General features: G+C 41.2%; 1 protein-coding gene across 1 annotated transcript; it reads right to left on the bottom strand.

The window, feature by feature from the left end:
- Positions 1-5,393: 5,393 nt before the first annotated feature.
- LOC118359229 (ornithine decarboxylase antizyme 1-like) lies at positions 5,394-16,233 on the bottom strand. The gene is given in 6 exon segments (XM_035737620.2): positions 5,394-5,993; positions 6,082-6,167; positions 7,662-7,837; positions 7,937-8,023; positions 8,025-8,082; positions 16,016-16,233. Coding segments are annotated over 6 exon segments (657 nt in total). The 5' UTR covers positions 16,135-16,233; the 3' UTR covers positions 5,394-5,862.
- Positions 16,234-17,639: the final 1,406 nt, after the last annotated feature.

Raw genomic sequence — 17,639 nt, 5'->3', positions numbered from 1 at the left:
CTGGCTAGGCAGTTGGTAGCCTAAATCTTGCCTGATGTTACTGTTCCTAAAACCATTGACATTCGTTAGCCTACAGTAACCACACACAGAGAGAGTGTGTGTGTGTTGAGGTTGGGCAATTGTGTACAAGCCTACATCGCCCGATTGTGCCCTATAGCAATCCTTGATAGTCGATCACTATTGGGGGGGTCTTTCTCATGGCTACCCATGTATTTCCATGAAAACATAACGTTTATTGGAAAGTAAAGCATTCATGATTTGACTAAATGTAATATACTAAGTATTACTCTTGTTAAAAATATGAAATGGTATTACATTTGGTGAAGAGCACATTATGACTTGTTTAGGACTCAACATTCAAAGTTTAGGACTTGAGACTTGACTTGATACTTGTCGGTCTTGACTTGAGACTTGACCCGGACTTGCCTGTCTTGACTTGGGACTTGAGTGCTAAGATTTAAGACTTACTTGGGACTTGTAAAACAATGACTTGGTCCCACCTCTGCTGATTACAGTCAGTTACTTTTAGATTACTTTCCCCTTAAAAGGCATTAGAAGAAGACAACAATGTATATTACCAATTGAAGGACATCTATTGCAGGATAAATGAATGTTAAAGTTTACATAGCTGGCCCTATATGAATGTTAAATTTTACATTATGGCTTGGTTGTGTAGGCTCTTCTAACTCATCGCTTTCTACTACATATAACTTTGCTAGTCTGTACATTAATATATATAATTTATACATCCAAAAATGGATGTAGCAACCACAGATTGGCCATTTAAGTTTACCAAAAGTGTGCTAGTTTGAGCATGTGTCCATTAGACCTATGGATACATTTTTTATGAGCATGAATTAGATTGAGCAATAAAACCCACACTTTTATTCCATAGGCTGGGATCCGCACTATGCATTTATCAATGGCTGTCCACTGGTTTCAAAAACAATGATTGATAGTTTAAACTTCTTGAATTCACCATTATTGGGATCAAATACACATTTAGGTTTGTGAACAGCAATCCACAACAACCACAATCCGTAAGGCGCAAATAGCTAAATGAGAGCGCAGCAGTGTGATTCACATCAATAATAAGTGATATCCGTATCGCCGTAGACTACACCACTGCTGTCATCCTTACCTCCAAGCGTTAATTCAAGTTTAATAATTTTTGGATGCCAACAGCATTCGCACTATTGGAAGACATAGTTTGGACTGTAGCCTACAAAAGTCTATTCCTGCTCTTTTCCCGCGATCCATCAAACACATTTGGTGTCATCATACTGTAGTGGTCTCTGATTTGTCAGACTCGCTCAGGTGGAACAAAATTAAATATGCGCCTTTTTAAAATTTTGATTTGAATGTCATTGAGAAAACAGAGAAGTGTCATATTTTTTTCAAAATAATTTCTGAATTGAAAAGTAATCCTCGAAGTAATCATCTAGTTTTTCACAAGTATCTGTAATCTGATGACAATATTTTTGCTGGTAACGTAACCAATTACAGTTTCCGTTTTTTGTAATCCCTTACTTGTAACGGACTCCCCAACCCTGGAGAGATTTACCAACCAGAAGCTACTTTGGAAGACTTTATACAAGAGGGAAGGGTCCTGCAGAGCTTTGAACTACTAGCCTATGAGAGGCAAGTTATTTTTATTTCAACTTTGCACATTCTACTTTGCACATTCTTCCACTGCAAATTGTATTTACTTTGCCACCATGGCCTTTTTTTTTGCCTTTACCTACCTTATCTCACCTCATTTGCTCACATTGTATATAGACTTGTTTATACTGTATTATTGACTGTATGTTTGTTTTACTCCATGTGTAACTCTGTGTCATTGTATGTGTCGAACTGCTTTGCTTTATCTTGGCCAGGTCGCAATTGTAAATGCGAACATGTTCTCAACTTGCCTACCTGGTTAAATAAAGGTGAAATAAAAGAAATTAAATTAAATAAAAAGTGAGTAGTCTGCTGCTACAGCTGGCTTTGGGGTTGCAACACCTGTGCAGCAATGCAGCCACCTGTGTGAGGGCACAGCGCTTCTTACTGGTATGGTCAAGGGGTGAAAACAGAGGGAGAGGAAACAGCAGGAAAGGAAAATTAGAAAAATAAAAACATACAATCAATGCCAGGCACTGTGGTATATAAAGAAGGAGAAAGTGGGCACAGTGCCATGTAAAGGAGAAAGTGGGCATTGTGGCATATAAAGGAGAAAGTGGGCACTGTGGCATATAAAGAAGGAGAAAGTGGGCACTGTGGCATATAAAGAAGGAGAAAGTGGACACTGTGGCATATAAAGAAGGAGAAAGTGGGCACTGTGGTATATAAAGAAGGAGAAAGTGGGCACTGTGGCATATAAAGAAGGAGAAAGTGGGCACTGTGGTATATAAAGAAGGAGAAAGTGGGCACTGTGGCATATAAAGCAGGAGAACGTGGAAGAAGTGAAGAGTTCTTAGATTATGATAAAGCAAAGATAAAGGGAGTGATTCAGACCCTATGGAGTGATTGGGAAGCCTCTAATGTGGTGTTGATCCATAACCTTACTTCTCATGCTGCTCCATCCATACAGTCTCAGTTCTGAGCATTGCTAGAGTACTGCCTGTACCTCCCTGACAATGCTACCTCTCAGCAGACAGAGTTCAGATGATGCCACCTCGGACTCCCCATATCTACCATGGCTTCTCCAGCTCATTTCTTGGCTTCAGGATAAGTGTAATGGGCTACAGATAGAAAACAGTTTGGAACCTGCAGGCTCTGCTCTGGGGTCCACGTACTAAGCTCTTCAAGCTAAATCCCACTGGACCTTTCACTCTGCAGTGTCAAGCAGGCCATTCTGTTGCTGAAGCTGGCAGAGACAGGGCTGATTCAGGACCAGCTCAGTCTGGATTGGGAACGCTTACTGTGTCTGCAGTAACTCTCTTTCATTGACTCCAGGACTGTGATGAGGACCACAGCACGACTAAGACTAGACCAGAAGTTGTCATTATTCACAGCAATACTCATATTTCAAATACGTTAAAGTTCACTGCTTCACTGATCCTCCAATGTAAAATGTGGATGATTTTAAACCTTCATGTATCTGGAATGCATAAAAGCTTAGCTTATTTCTCCATTAAAGGGTTAGCTTATTTCTCAATTAAAGGGTTAGCTTATTTCTCCATTAAAGGGTTAGCTTATTTCTCCATTAAAGGGTTAGCTTATTTCTCCATTAAAGGGTTTTCCAAGGATAATAACTACATATCAACTCCATATCAAAAAGCCCAAATTAAAGCAATTTCAAAATGTACACCTTCCTAATATTGAGTTGCACCACCCTTTGACCTCAGAACAGCCTCAATTTGTCAGGGCATGGACTCTACAATGTGTCAAAAGCGTTCCACAGGGATGCTGGCCCATGCCGACTCCAATACTTCCCATATTTGTCAAGTTCGCTGGATGTCCTTTGGGTGGTGGATCATTCTTGACACACACAGGAAAATGTTGAACTTGAAACACTGCAAAGTTGCAGTCCTTGAAACACAAATCCTTCTTTAACCCATCCCCACCCCTTCATCTACACTGATGGAAGTGAATTTAACAATTGACATCAATAAGGGGTCAAAGCTTTCACATGGATTCACCTTGCCAGTCTGTCATGGAAAGTGTAGGCCATCATTGTAACTGACTTGCCTACCTAAAGGTTAAAGATTTTTTTTATTATTTTTTGAGGTGTTGCTAATGTTTTCTATAATCAGTATACATGCACTTAACCTTTAATGGATCCAAGGAGCCCCATTAGCACACAGTAATGATTTTAAAACATCAACTTACAGTGCACTCGGTGAAAATCAACACGGACAGACTGATTTTAAAAGATGCTTTTAGCTCTCCCGCTATCTCTCTCAGAATGACCTTCTTGATCCAAATCAGTCAGGTTTCAAGACTAGTCATTCAACTGAGACTGCTCTTCTCTGTATCACGGAGGCGCTCCGCACTGCTAAAGCTAACTCTCTCTCCTCTGCTCTCATCCTTCTAGACCTATTGGCTGCCTTCGATACTGTGAACCATCAGATCCTCCTCTCCACCCTCTCCGAGTTGGGCATCTCCGGCGCGGCCCACGCTTGGTTGCGTCCTACCTGACAGGTCGCTCCTACCAGGTGGCGTGGCGAGAATCTGTCTCCTCACCACGCGCTCTCACCACTGGTGTCCCCCAGGGCTCTGTTCTAGGCCCTCTCCTATTCTCGCTATACACCAAGTCACTTGGCTCTGTCATAACCTCACATGGTCTCTCCTATCATTGCTATGCAGACGACACACAATTAATCTTCTCCTTTCCCCCTTCTGATGACCAGGTGGCGAATCGCATCTCTGCATGTTTGGCAGACATATCAGTGTGGATGACGGATCACCACCTCAAGCTGAACCTCGGCAAGACGGAGCTGCTCTTCCTCCCGGGGAAGGACTGCCCGTTCCATGATCTCGCCATCACGGTTGACAACTCCATTGTGTCCTCCTCCCAGAGCGCTAAGAACCTTGGCGTGATCCTGGACAACACCCTGTTGTTCTCAACTAACATCAAGGTGGTGGCCCGTTCCTGTAGGTTCATGCTCTACAACATCCGCAGAGTACGACCCTGCCTCACACAGGAAGCGGCGCAGGTCCTAATCCAGGCACTTGTCATCTCCCGTCTGGATTACTGCAACTCGCTGTTGGCTGGGCTCCCTGCCTGTGCCATTAAACCCCTACAACTCATCCAGAACGCCGCAGCCCGTCTGGTGTTCAACCTTCCCAAGTTCTCTCACGTCACCCCGCTCCTCCGCTCTCTCCACTGGCTTCCAGTTGAAGCTCGCATCCGCTACAAGACCATGGTGCTTGCCTACGGAGCTGTGAGGGGAACGGCACCTCAGTACCTCCAGGCTCTGATCAGGCCCTACACCCAAACAAGGGCACTGCGTTCATCCACCTCTGGCCTGCTCGCCTCCCTACCACTGAGGAAGTACAGTTCCCTCTCAGCCCAGTCAAAACTGTTCGCTGCTCTGGCCCCCCAATGGTGGAACAAACTACCTCACGACGCCAGGACAGCGGAGTCAATCACCACCTTCCGGAGACACCTGAAACCCCACCTCTTTAAGGAATACCTAGGATAGGATAAGTAATCCTTCTCACCCCCCCTAAAAGATTTAGATGCACTATTGTAAAGTGGCTGTTCCACTGGATGTCATAAGGTGAATGCACCAATTTGTAAGTCGCTCTGGATAGGAGCGTCTGCTAAATGACTTAAATGTAAATGTAAATGTTTAAAACTGGTATAACCCTCTGGTCTACATAGGCCAAAATGTTACTTCTTGTACAATTCTTTACATATTTCACTGCGCTGTATCCAATCCAAACAACATAACTAGAAATCAAAATCGACTTGTTAAGGTGAGCACTTTTATTCGCGCACTTGTTACATGCAGATTTCAGTCAAGTGAATCAAAACTAAAACAAAATAATTCATGCACACTTTTTTTAAAACTAAACATGAAAATCAACTTGAAGTAGCCAGGGGGAAAAAACTAGTTACATGAGTATGCAGCATGGAAATTACCATATATATTACATCCTAGAGATTATCATTGTGGTGGATGGGGAGGGGGAAATGAGCACTACACATGGAAATGATTACAGTGGTGAGGAAACATTTTCCAGATGTGTCCATTCCTGGTTTAACATTACACACTAGTGCAAATGTCATTGTAATACAGCACATCAAAGGTAATAAACAAAAACAATTTCACAGGAAACCTAAACCTCACTGAGTTTTGATAATATGCATTTTCCCTAAGTGATAGAGTGGGATGGGGAAGGGTACATAAAAGCAAACTTGTGTGTGATCAGTTATTCGTCGTCAGAGGAGTCTCGTTCGATGCTGTAAGCCATGAAGAAAGCGTCAGGACGGGTAGGGACGAGGGGATGACCTGGTCTCACAATCTCAAAGCCCAGGAAGCTGAAGGTACGCAGCAGAGATGCTGGAGCGAGAGAGAAGGTAGTGTGAGAAGACGCAAACAAAAAAAGTATAAAAAGAAGGGTTGACTGGACAAACACACAGGAACTTACCTCTGTCGTCTCGGTTCTTATGGAAGCAGATGAAGACATGGTCAACTTGCAGCTTCTCTTCCGCAAACTCCAGCAGGAGAGCGAAACTGGAGAAGGGAAGTAAAATCAGTGAGCTATTAAGGCAGTACAATAGAAACAGAGTCCATCTAGCAAGAAACAACCATGTAAAACGGGTTTAAAGACATCCAGCGATAAAAAAATATATATTCAAAAAAGGTTTCCTATTGTAAAGCAAGTATAACTCAATACAGTAAAATAGACATACTAAAGGGTAAAAAAATAAATTTAGAACAAAATAAGGTTTTAGACAACTGCAGAAAGAGTAGGGCATTCAAGGTGGACTAATGGAGATGTTCCTCACGCAAGCGGAGGCCAAATACAGAAAATAGTAAATGCCAACTATTTCATGAGGATACCTGGACCACCTATCGAGATGTGCCTTTTATTAAAGGGTCACCTGTTTTGAACGTTATATTGTTTTTGTGCATCTCATAGATGTTCTATAGATTCCCAGAGTCATTTCATGTGTATCTGAGTTATTGGCGTTCAAGCAGACAGAAATCCGGCCGGTATGATGTAGTACTGCGATAAAGTCACTCTCATTACAATGAAAGTTAATAGGAAACGACTTTTAGATTGCGAAAACGATTTCAATATTGGCCGATGTCGTAACTCGAGAGGATGCCTTCTTGAATGAGCCATTGGGCATATTTTTTTGCGATATTCCTACCTCGAGAAAACTGTAATTTAATAGAGGGTCTAGCTAATTTTCCTATACGTCTGCCTCTTTAGTCAAGGGTGCATTGCATAGGTGCGGTTACCAATCGCGTTCACGTTGTCATGCTGGGTCACAAAGTTGCTAAGCTAATCGTCACACAATCCCTTCTCAAAGTGAGGGTATATGTCAAGAAACGTGCCTATTTCCCGCGAAAGTATGTAATGTCTCGATTCCAAAGCTAGTTATCTTACATCTCTGAAAAGATTTGTAATGTTGTACTTCTTGTTGACAAAATTTGTGCCAATGTTGGGAATTTTTAGATGGCGGGCCAAGACTCCCATTCACTCTTTGAAGGAGAGCGCTCTTTGTCCCAGAATTGCCCAGAATGCACCACACGGCACATTGATGTAGCATGGGCAACGTTTCCCCATCTCCTCAAAAGTATATCTGTAGTTGTGAATGTTGGACTCTACTGAGACACATCGATTTGCAGATTGAACATGGTGAGATTGTTGACTCCTAAATTGCCTAATCAAACGGCACTAACTAGCTACTTTACATGCTGAGATTATCTTTACGATTATTGTGTGTAGCTACATTTTCTAGCTAGCAACCTAGCCAGCCCTTAAAGAAAGCATTGCATTGTGGATTTTTGTTGTCGACTTGAGCAACAGATTCCCACAATAATTTACCACGTTGCTACCAACCTTACTATACCGCCAAAATGAAACCTATGTTCTCACATAGTGTTAATTAACTAAAGGAATTAGTTGTTTTGGGTGGATTTTCCTTTAAATAAAATCAGGTGATAAATGAGCTGAAAAGTCGACAAAAGAGGTTGCATTTGCATTGGATCACTGACCTGTCTTTGCTGCCCTCAGGCAGAGCTCCAGGGGGGATCTCGATGTAGATGTTCCTCCCTTTCAGCGCCCCCCTCCAGACACAGTGCTTGCCCACTGAGCGACGGGGCTCAAAGAGCAGGAAACGCACTCTGCCGTTGATGGGTGGAGGCTCCTCAAGAACCAGCAACCGAGCATCCTGCAAGATTTCTTTTTTTTAGAAATTAGTGGGTACGAAGAGAGGTTTGACACAGGTATGTATCCTAATGCCAGAGGATGTGAAGGAGAGTGGACTCACAGAGTAGAATAGCTTAGCTGAAAGACTGCGATCCCGCTGGTCATTTCCTCGCCCACCTGGGATCTTCAGGGGTGGGCGAGGGGCATCAGGAACACCACAGAGGCCCCGGACAGGGGTTACTGCAACAGCGGGAACACCGCCTCTGACTGGAGGTGTTTGGAGAACACAGAAGAACAGAGCCATTATTACTATTACTAATTATTATTATTACTACTATATTGCACCTTCAGAATATATTCAAAGCCCTTGACTTATTCCGCACTTTGCTGTGTGACAGCCTGAATTCAAAATGGATTGATCAAATTGTTCCTCACCTATCAACACAATACCCCAATAATGACAGAGTCAAAACATGTTTTTAGAAATGTTTCCAAATGTATTTACAATTAAATAAATAAATATCGTATTCACACCCAAGTCTATATCACTGTGTTTAAAAGAAATTGGACAATATGGCAGTATTTTAATAATGAAAGTTCTAAATTTACTTTATAAGTGGTGGTTGACCCTAGGGTGGCAACGCATACATTAAGTGATTTCAATGGGTCTTTCTCCATTTTGATTGAATTGAACCGTATAAAACCATAAATAGTTTAGCATTTATAAATTTCTTGTGCTCATTTGAAATCATTTCCACACTCCCATGTAGGGCTGCATGATTTGGCCAAACAATCTATTTTTTACCCCTTTTTTCTCCCCAATTTCGTGGTATCCAATTGTTGTGGTAGCTACTATCTTGTCTCATCGCTACAACTCCCATACAGGCTCGGGAGAGACGAAGGTTGAAAGTCATGCGTCCTCCGATACATAACCCAACCAGCCGTACTGCTTCTTAACACAGCGCGCATCCAACCCGGAAGCCAGCCGCACCAATGTGTCGGAGGGTACATTGTGCAACCTTGGTTAGCGCACACTGCGCCCGGCCCGCCACCGGAGTCGCTGGTGCGCGATGAGACAAGGGCATCCCTACCGACGCTATGCCAATTGTGCGTTGCCCCACAGACATCCTGGTCGTGGCCGGTTACGACAGAGCCTGGGCGCGAACCCAGGGACTCTGATGGCACAGCTGGCGCTGCAGTACAGCGCCCTTAAACACTGCGCCACCCGGGAGGCCTAGGCCTTATTCTTAACCAAATGTTGCAATTGCGATTTGGAGCAAATCACTTGGGAAAGTGTTGGAATCATGGAAATAGAATGATTATTCTAATTCTATAGTTAGAATATCATAGCGGACACTTTGAATACAGTGTTTGTCATGACAACGAATGAAAATACCAGGGAGGAGTTATTGTGACAGGGTAAGAACCAAAGAGTTGACAATGGGAATCTATAATCTTTGGCTACATTGAATGTTCTCTTATCTTCTAAATCAAAGAGGAATACGCAAAGCATAAGTATGTTAGCTACATGAAGCAGCTAACATACTTATGCTTTGCGTATTCCTCTTTGATTTAGAAGATATGGTTGCACATGCTGATTTAGGTCTACACCATCACTGGTATTATCAGGCTGTATAGCTAGTTACATTTGAGCTGACTCAGCTATTCAGCCAGCTAACTATTGATTAGCATTAGCAGCTAACAAATTAGGCTCAAATCGCTAAGAAAATAGCCGTTTGCAGATGTAAGAAACAAACTAATTGTGTAGTGTAATTATATAACGCTAGTAGAGCGCTGGGTCAGTAACCAATCGGTTGCTGGATCAAATCCCTGAGATGACAAGGTAAAAATCTGTTGTTCTGCCCCGAGCAAGGCAGTTAACCCACTGTTCCCAGGCACCGATGACGTGGATGTTGATTAAGGAAGCCCCCACACCTTTCTAAAGCCAGCAAAAAAATAAATGCCCCTTTATCAGGACCTGGTCTTTCAAAGATAATTCGTAAAAAATTTAAATAACTTCACAGATTTTCATTGTAAAGGGTTTAAACACTGTTTCCCCATGCTTGTTCAATGAACCATAAACAATTAATGAACATGCATGCACCTGTGGAACGGTCATTAAGACACTAACAGCTTAGACTGTAGACAATTAAGGTCACAGTTATGAAAACTTAAGACACTAAAGAGGCCTTTCTTCTGACAGAAAAACACCAAAAGAAAGATGCCCAGGGTCCCTGCACATCTGCGTGAATGTGCCTTAGGCATACTGCAAGGAGGCATGAGGACTGCAGATGTGGCCAGGGCAATAAATTGCCATGTCCGTACTGTGAGACGCCTAAGACAGTGCTACAGGGAGACAGGACAGACAGCTGATCGTAGGTACAGGATAGGTACATCTCAACATCATACCTGTGTGACAGAAATAATCTGGGTTCTTGTAGGTGCCTTGGTGGAAGGAAGAGTGGGGTAACATCTCACATTAAGAACCGGCAGTCCATGAGAATCTGGTGCAGTCCATGAGGAGGAGATTAACTGCAGTACTTAACTGCTTTGGGAACGGGGGCAGTAGCTTGGATGAATAAGTTGCCCAGAGTAAACTGCCTGCTACTCAGGCCCAAAAGCTAGAATATGCATATAATTAGTAACCCTAACCAGTTTCTAAAACTGTTTGAATGATGTATGTGAGTATAACAGAACTCATATGGCAGGCAAAAACCAGAGAAAAAAATCCAACCAGGAAGTGGGAATTCTGAGGTTTGTTGGTTTAAGTCTTTGCCACGCCAATATACAGTGTCTATGGGGTCATATTGCACTTCCTAAGGCTTCCACTAGATGTCAACCGTCTTTAGAACATTGTTTCAGGCTTCTATTGTGAAGGGGGAGAGAATAAGACCTGTTTGAGTCAGAGGTCTGGCAGAGTTCAGTCAGGCGCGCGGCCGTGAGAGCTAGCTGCGTTCCTTTTCATTTCTAAAGACATAGGAATTGTCCGGTTTAAACATTATTGAAGATGTGTGTTAAAAACATCCTAAAAAGATTGATTCTATACATCGTCTGACATGTTTCTACGAACTGTAATAACTTTTTTTGACTTTGTCTGAACTAATTGCTAGTGCACTGTGCATTTGGATTACTGGGCTAAACACGCAAACAAAAAGGAGGTATTTGGACATAAATGGACTTTATCAAACAACACAAACATTTATTGTGGAACTGGGATTCCTGGGAGTGCATTCCGATGAAGATCAAAGGTAAGTGAATATTTATAACGCTATTTCTGAGTTGTGACACCTCTCCTTCTTTGGAAAATGGCTGTATGTTTTTCTGTGACTTTTCGCCATAAAGCCTTTTTGAAATCAGACACTGGCTGGATTAACGAGAAGTTTCTTTAAAATGGTGTATAATACTTGTATGTTTAATCATGAGATTTGTTGTTTTGAATTTGGCGCCCTGCAATTTCACTGGCTGTTGGTTAGGTGGCACGCTAGCGTCCCACATATCCCAGAGAAGTTAATGCAGCTGGTGGCCACACCAGATACTGACCGTTACTTTCAATTTTGACCCCCCTTTGTTCAGGGACACATTATTCCATTTCTGTTAGTCACATGTCGGTGGAACTTGTTCCGTTTAGGTCTCAGTTTAATATTATGTTCATACAAATATTTACATGTTAAGTCTGCTGAAAAATAAACGCAGAGTTTAGTTGGGTTAAACGTGTAAGACACATTTCAGTTGAATGCTTTCAGTTGCACAACTGACTAGGTATCCCCCTTTGAATTTATATTAAGGAAAGTGAAAACAGCATTGTTGTACATTCTTTGTAAATTCTTCAAGCTCTGTCAAGTTGGTTGTTGATCATTGTTAGACAGCCATTGCCATAGATTTTCAATATGACTTAAGTCAAACCTGTAACGAGGCCACTCAGGAACATTCAATTGTCATCATAGTAAGCAACTCTGGCGTATATTTGGCCTTGTATTTTAGGTTATTGTCCTGCTGAAAGATGAATGTCTCCCAGTGTGTTGGAAAGGAGACAACCTGGTTTCCCTCTAGGATTTTCCATGTGCTCTATTCAGTTTATTTTTATCCCAAAAAAACTCCCTAGTCTTTGCCAATGACAAGCATACCCATAACATGATGCAGCCAAAATTCAGGACAAAGTTCATTTGTTTACCAAATTTGATGCAGTTTAGTGCCTTATTGCAAACCAGATGTTAACTGGATGTTATGTGATGGTTTTTTTCTCCCTGTACAGCCCCCAGCTGTCATTTAGCTTAGTATTGTGTAGTAAGTACAATGTTGCTCATCCTCAGTTCTATCACAGCAATTAAACTCAGTGTTCTAAAGTCACTATTGGCCTCATGGTGAAATCCCTGAACGGTTTCCTTTCTCTCCAGAAACTGAGTTAGGAAGTACACCAGTATCTTAGTAGTGACTGGGTGTAATTAATAACTTCACCATGCTCAAAGGGATATTTCATGTCTTTGGGGGAAAGGGGTGCCAAGCTGACATATGGAATTGTTTTAAAAATGGTCATACAATGGATCATTTAGGTATTTGATTTTAGGACCGCTTTGGGTATCAGATAAATAAATATATATATATATATATAAATAAATAAATAATAAAATTAAAAAATTTAAAAAAAAAATATATATATATATATATATATATTTTTTATTTTTTATTGATAAAATACTGATATTCGCATTTACTACTAAAGCCCATAGAAACACATTGAATAAGATTCATAAAATGGCAGAGGGTCAAAAACTAAATTAACTGATGTGTCAATCAACTCTGGGGGGTTAAGCACTACTCCTGAATTTATTTAGGCTTAACATAAAAGGATTTACTTATACTTATTCACTCAAGACATTTCAGATTTTAATTTTATACTGAAAATATAAACGCAACAATTTCAAAGATATTACTAAGTTCATATAAAGAAAATCAGTCAATTCAAGTAAATTCATTTGGCTCTAATCTATGGCTTTCACATGACTGGGAATACAGATACCCTGGTGAGGACGACAAGCATGCAGATGGGCTTCCCTGAGACGGTTTCTAACAGTTTGTGCAGAAATTCTTCAGTTGTGCAAAACCACAGTTTCATCAGCTGTCCATGTGTCTGGTCCTAGAAGATCCTGGTTGGACGTGGTCTGCGGTTGTGAGGCTGATTGGACGTACTGCCCAAATCTCTAAAATTGGATAAGGCTTACGGTAGAGAAATTAACATTCAATTATCTGGCAACAGCTCTGGTGGATATTCCTGCACTGCATGGTAATTGCACGCTCCCTCAAATTGACAGTTGTGGCATTGTGTTGTGTGACAAAACCGCACATTTTAGAGCGGCCTTTTGTCTCCAGCACAAGGTGCACCTGTGTAATGATAATGATGTTTAATCAGCTTCTTGATATGCCACACCTGTCAGGTGTATAGAAGATTATCTTTGCAAAAGAGAAATGCTCATTAATGATGTAAACAAATTTGTGCACAAATTGAGAGAAATAAGCTTTTTGTGCTTATGGAACATTTCTGGGATATTTTATTTCAGCTCATGAAACATGGGACTAACACTTTACATGTTGCATTTATATTTTTCTTCAGTAAACGTTTCTAAAAAGGTAATTCCACTTTGACATTATGGGGTATTGTGTGTCGGCCAGTGACAACTATTTAATCAGCTCAAAATTCAGTCTGGATCAACATTTGGAAAAAGTCAAGGGGTGTGAATACTTTCAGAAGGCACTGTACCACATCACTTCTTACTATTAATAGATGCATTGTTTTATAAACATTTCAAAGCATGCTCATCCATATGTGGTTTTCGGGGTAAATATAGCAAAAAAATTACAGCAGGTAAAAAAAACAAAATCTACCTGCCACAGTGCCTAGTGGACCAAAATATTAGTTTCAGTCCCTGGTGATGATTCAATAAACAAAATGACTGCCTTCACTCAGCTTGGTTGTCAGAGATGGCTGCCATGGTGACTGATTCCCTGTTGACATATCACTGATTAAGCAGAGTGAACTGTCACAGTGGGAGTAGCCTATGGGGGAAGAAACGAGTGCCACTGTCTGCATCATTTCGGGAAACAACGTTAATGGAAAAATACTGAGAACAATTTCAGCTACCCGGGCTAAAAACTAGGGTGGCAAAAAATGGTGGAGTTCATAACCTAATTCAAGTCTGCACTTGCGACAAAAAGACCAACCTCTTACATCACTGAGACATGTGCCAGATTACCAACTGCACTGATCAGCCATTTTGCCTAAGCCACAACAGTGTGATCTTGTCCATAATAAGCTTTTCTGTTAGGGTTGCGCTAGCAGAACTGAGAGTAGGTCTATTCTCCAAGCAGGAACAAAACCCATAACCCATTAGCGGTGGTGTTACTGTTCAGACTCATATGCAAATGCCACTCCAGTGTTATATGTGGAGCAGACATGTGAAAGCAAAGTAAGAACCATTGTCAACCTTGGAGCTCAAAATCAGAGAAACAGTGATATTAAGTATGAGCGACGGCATAGGCTCATCACTCATTACTACGGTATATTGACTGGAATCACTTGTGGTTCTAGTGAACGAGGTTCCTTTGGAAACAACCTGACCAGATAATTGCAAATAAAATCCAACTAGCATCATTATGGAAAATCCCTGGCCGTTCACAATCCACCTGTAAATTGTTACCACAGATTCAACTGCACTGCTATTCTACGCCATTCACAAAATTCCTCAAAATCCCCAGTCACAAACCATTCATGAAGCGCCTTAACTTGACAGCTGGCTTAGTCAGGTGGGAGATGAGTCCACCTCTTGCGTAACAGCCTTTACCAGTTGAATGAATCTGATGTGGAAAAATACTGCCTGGCAGAAAATAGAATAGATATTTGGCCAAAGGGGAATGATTTTGGGGCAGTTATGGACACCTTGCAACCTGTACTCAAAGCATTTAAATGGTGGTGCTGGGGACTAAGTTTCAAGAGCCCTCTTCCTCTAGCAACAGACATTTAGCATTATGCTCAATGCCCCACCCATACAACAAACCATAACAGCATTTCACACCCATTGGGCACAGACTTGACCAAAACGTGCAAATAGTGCTGTGTCCATTCTGATAGAAAACTATACTACACAAGTCAACAGTAGTTGTACTTAGTGAGACTCAGACTGCCGAGGCTAATCATGACGATTTGCAACTATTGAGAATAATCAAATGGAAAATACTCCATGGTGAGCCGACTTGTGTTAGGGCAAGTTTTAATTCCCACAGATGAGAAGGGATGTAAATTCTGATAGGGTTAGTGTACACTGCTGATCCTTAGCTGGGTTGTTTTTAGCTAAATAACCAACTTTTATACTGCACATCCTGTACTTTGGTTTTTAGGCACAAGTACTGACAGGGAACTGAGCCAATAGGTAAGTTAACTAGTTGTCACTCATGTTACCTAGCTAACCTAGGTCGAAAGTATATTGTCGACCCAGTCAAGTCGTCACATGTTTTTATTGGCCAAACATATGCAAGTGGACATATGATATTGATACCTGCAGGTGAGAAGCTACAAGTGTTGAAGTGTTGCAAGCCACATATTTGCCGCAATGGCTAGTAGTTGCTAACGAACGTTCGCTAACTGGCTGTGTGACTCTTGCTTAAAACGCACTGTCACTACGTTTCTAGCTACTAACGTCGACAAAACGTCTTCCAGAACATTCGACGAAATAAGGTGTTAATCCAATTATCCCAACATTATTGTGAAAACATGTTGCCGTGGTTAACGTTAGTTGGTTTATTAATGCATCGCAAATAGAGCAATTAGCGTTAAACAGTGCATTGACAAAACCAAAGTAGCTAGTCAAAGAACGAGCTGGCTAGTTAGCATTAGCTGGTAACCTAACTAGCTACCTAACGTTAACCCGTTAGCCAACGTCGTCAGCATAATGCTAAATGACAATTTGTTCGATATAAACAGCAACCAACTTTAATAACATTATACAGACTTCAATTAGAGCTAAATATAGTCAACTTTGAGATAAAAAGGCAGTTCAGCACAATATTGTTCCACTGACTTACATAATATCAACTGTAAATACAGTAAACAAGTTGCTATCGGAGTAAGGTTACAGTTAGCTAGGCCTCTGCTACTGACCCAATGAGTAATCATAGTCCTTCTGACAATTACAACACTATCTCAACTTACCTTTCACTCTCGGGGTTATTACCGGGCAGTTCGTTAACTGGCATTGTGGATGTGGTTTTCTCTTTTTCTCTGACAAAACAGTGGCTATTTAATATCGTCTGAAGGTTGGATTTAACCATAAGGCCAACAGCGTCCAAGACTGCAGATCCCTTTTGCTTCTCTCCTCACCAAATAATTTTTCTCCTAGGCTCAGCCTGCCACAGCATAAGGGGAGGGCTGCTCGAGTCAGCAGTCACAAAGGAAAGGGAGTGTCCTAAAACCATGACGTTTAATGAATTAAACCATATAATTAGGAATGACAATAATTTAATAGGATCTCTATTGTCGTGACTGTACTTTCATTAATCTGATGACTGTTATTTATCAAATCAACTATGTTTAATTATTGCCCGATTACCTGAATCATGTAACAATGAACTCATTAGGATTTGAGGGACCACAAGAGCGGTTCTTTAAGGATCGTACCGTTTAAAAAAAAATGTTATCCTAAAATTACATACAGGCAGTTAGATTTGGGTATCTCAGGACCTGAAGTAAGGATATGAGCATTCTTGGTGTCATTTAAACGGAAACACTTTGTAGAAATGTGAAATGAATGTAGGAGAAAATAATACATGAGACCTGGTAAAAAGGTAATACAAACAACAACAAAAAACATTTGAAATGCAAGAGATACTTTCAGATAGGAGTCTAGGTATAATTTAGATTTTGGCCAACAGATGGCAGCCGTGTGTGTGCAAAGTTTCAGACTGATCCAGTGAATAATTACATGACAATAGTTTGTATCAAATCTGCCAGGAGTTGGCCAATTTGTACATAACTATTGAGAACATACAAAAATGCTATGGTAATAAAAATTTAAGTTCACAGAAATGTCATACATGATGGATCATTAGCTTATACATTAACTTTCACAAATCTAGATTTTTTTAACACATACAACAACACAGAGTTACACATGGAGTAAAACAAACATACAGTCAATAATACAGTAGAGAAATAAGTCTATATACAATGTGAGAAAATGAGGTGAGATAAGGGAGGTAAAGGCAAAAAAAGGCCATGGTGGCAAAGTAAATACAATAAAGCAAGTACAACACTGGAGTGGCAGATTTGCAGTGGAAGAATGTGCAAAGTAGAGATAGAAATAATGGGGTGCAAAAGAGCTAAATAAATAAATACAGTAGGGGGAGAGGTAGTTGTTTGGGCTAAATTATAGATGGGCTATGTACAGGTGCAGTAATCTGTGAGCTGCTCTGACAGCTGGTGCTTAAAGCTAGTGAGGGAGATAAGTGTTTCCAGTTTCAGAGATTTTTGCAGTTCGTTCCAGTCATTGGCAGCAGAGAACTGGAAGGAGAGGCGGCCAGAGAAAGAATTGGTTTTGGGGGTGACCAGAGAGATATACTTGCTGGAGCGGTTGCTACAGGTAGGTGCTGCTATGGTGACCAGCGAGCTGAGATAAGGGGGACTTTACCAAGCAGTGTCTTGTAGATGACCTGGAGCCAGTGGGTTTGGCGAAGAGTATGAAGCGAGGGCCAGCCAACGAGAGCGTACAGGTCGTAGTGGTGGGTAGTATATGGGGCTTTGGTGACAAAACGGATGGCACTAGGATAGACTGCATCCA

Source organism: Oncorhynchus keta, chromosome 26 (genome assembly GCF_023373465.1).
Source record: "Oncorhynchus keta strain PuntledgeMale-10-30-2019 chromosome 26, Oket_V2, whole genome shotgun sequence".
Taxonomy (NCBI): domain Eukaryota; kingdom Metazoa; phylum Chordata; class Actinopteri; order Salmoniformes; family Salmonidae; genus Oncorhynchus; species Oncorhynchus keta.
Note: the sequence above shows the minus strand (reverse complement) of the source record. Positions and strands in the feature narration are given on the sequence as shown.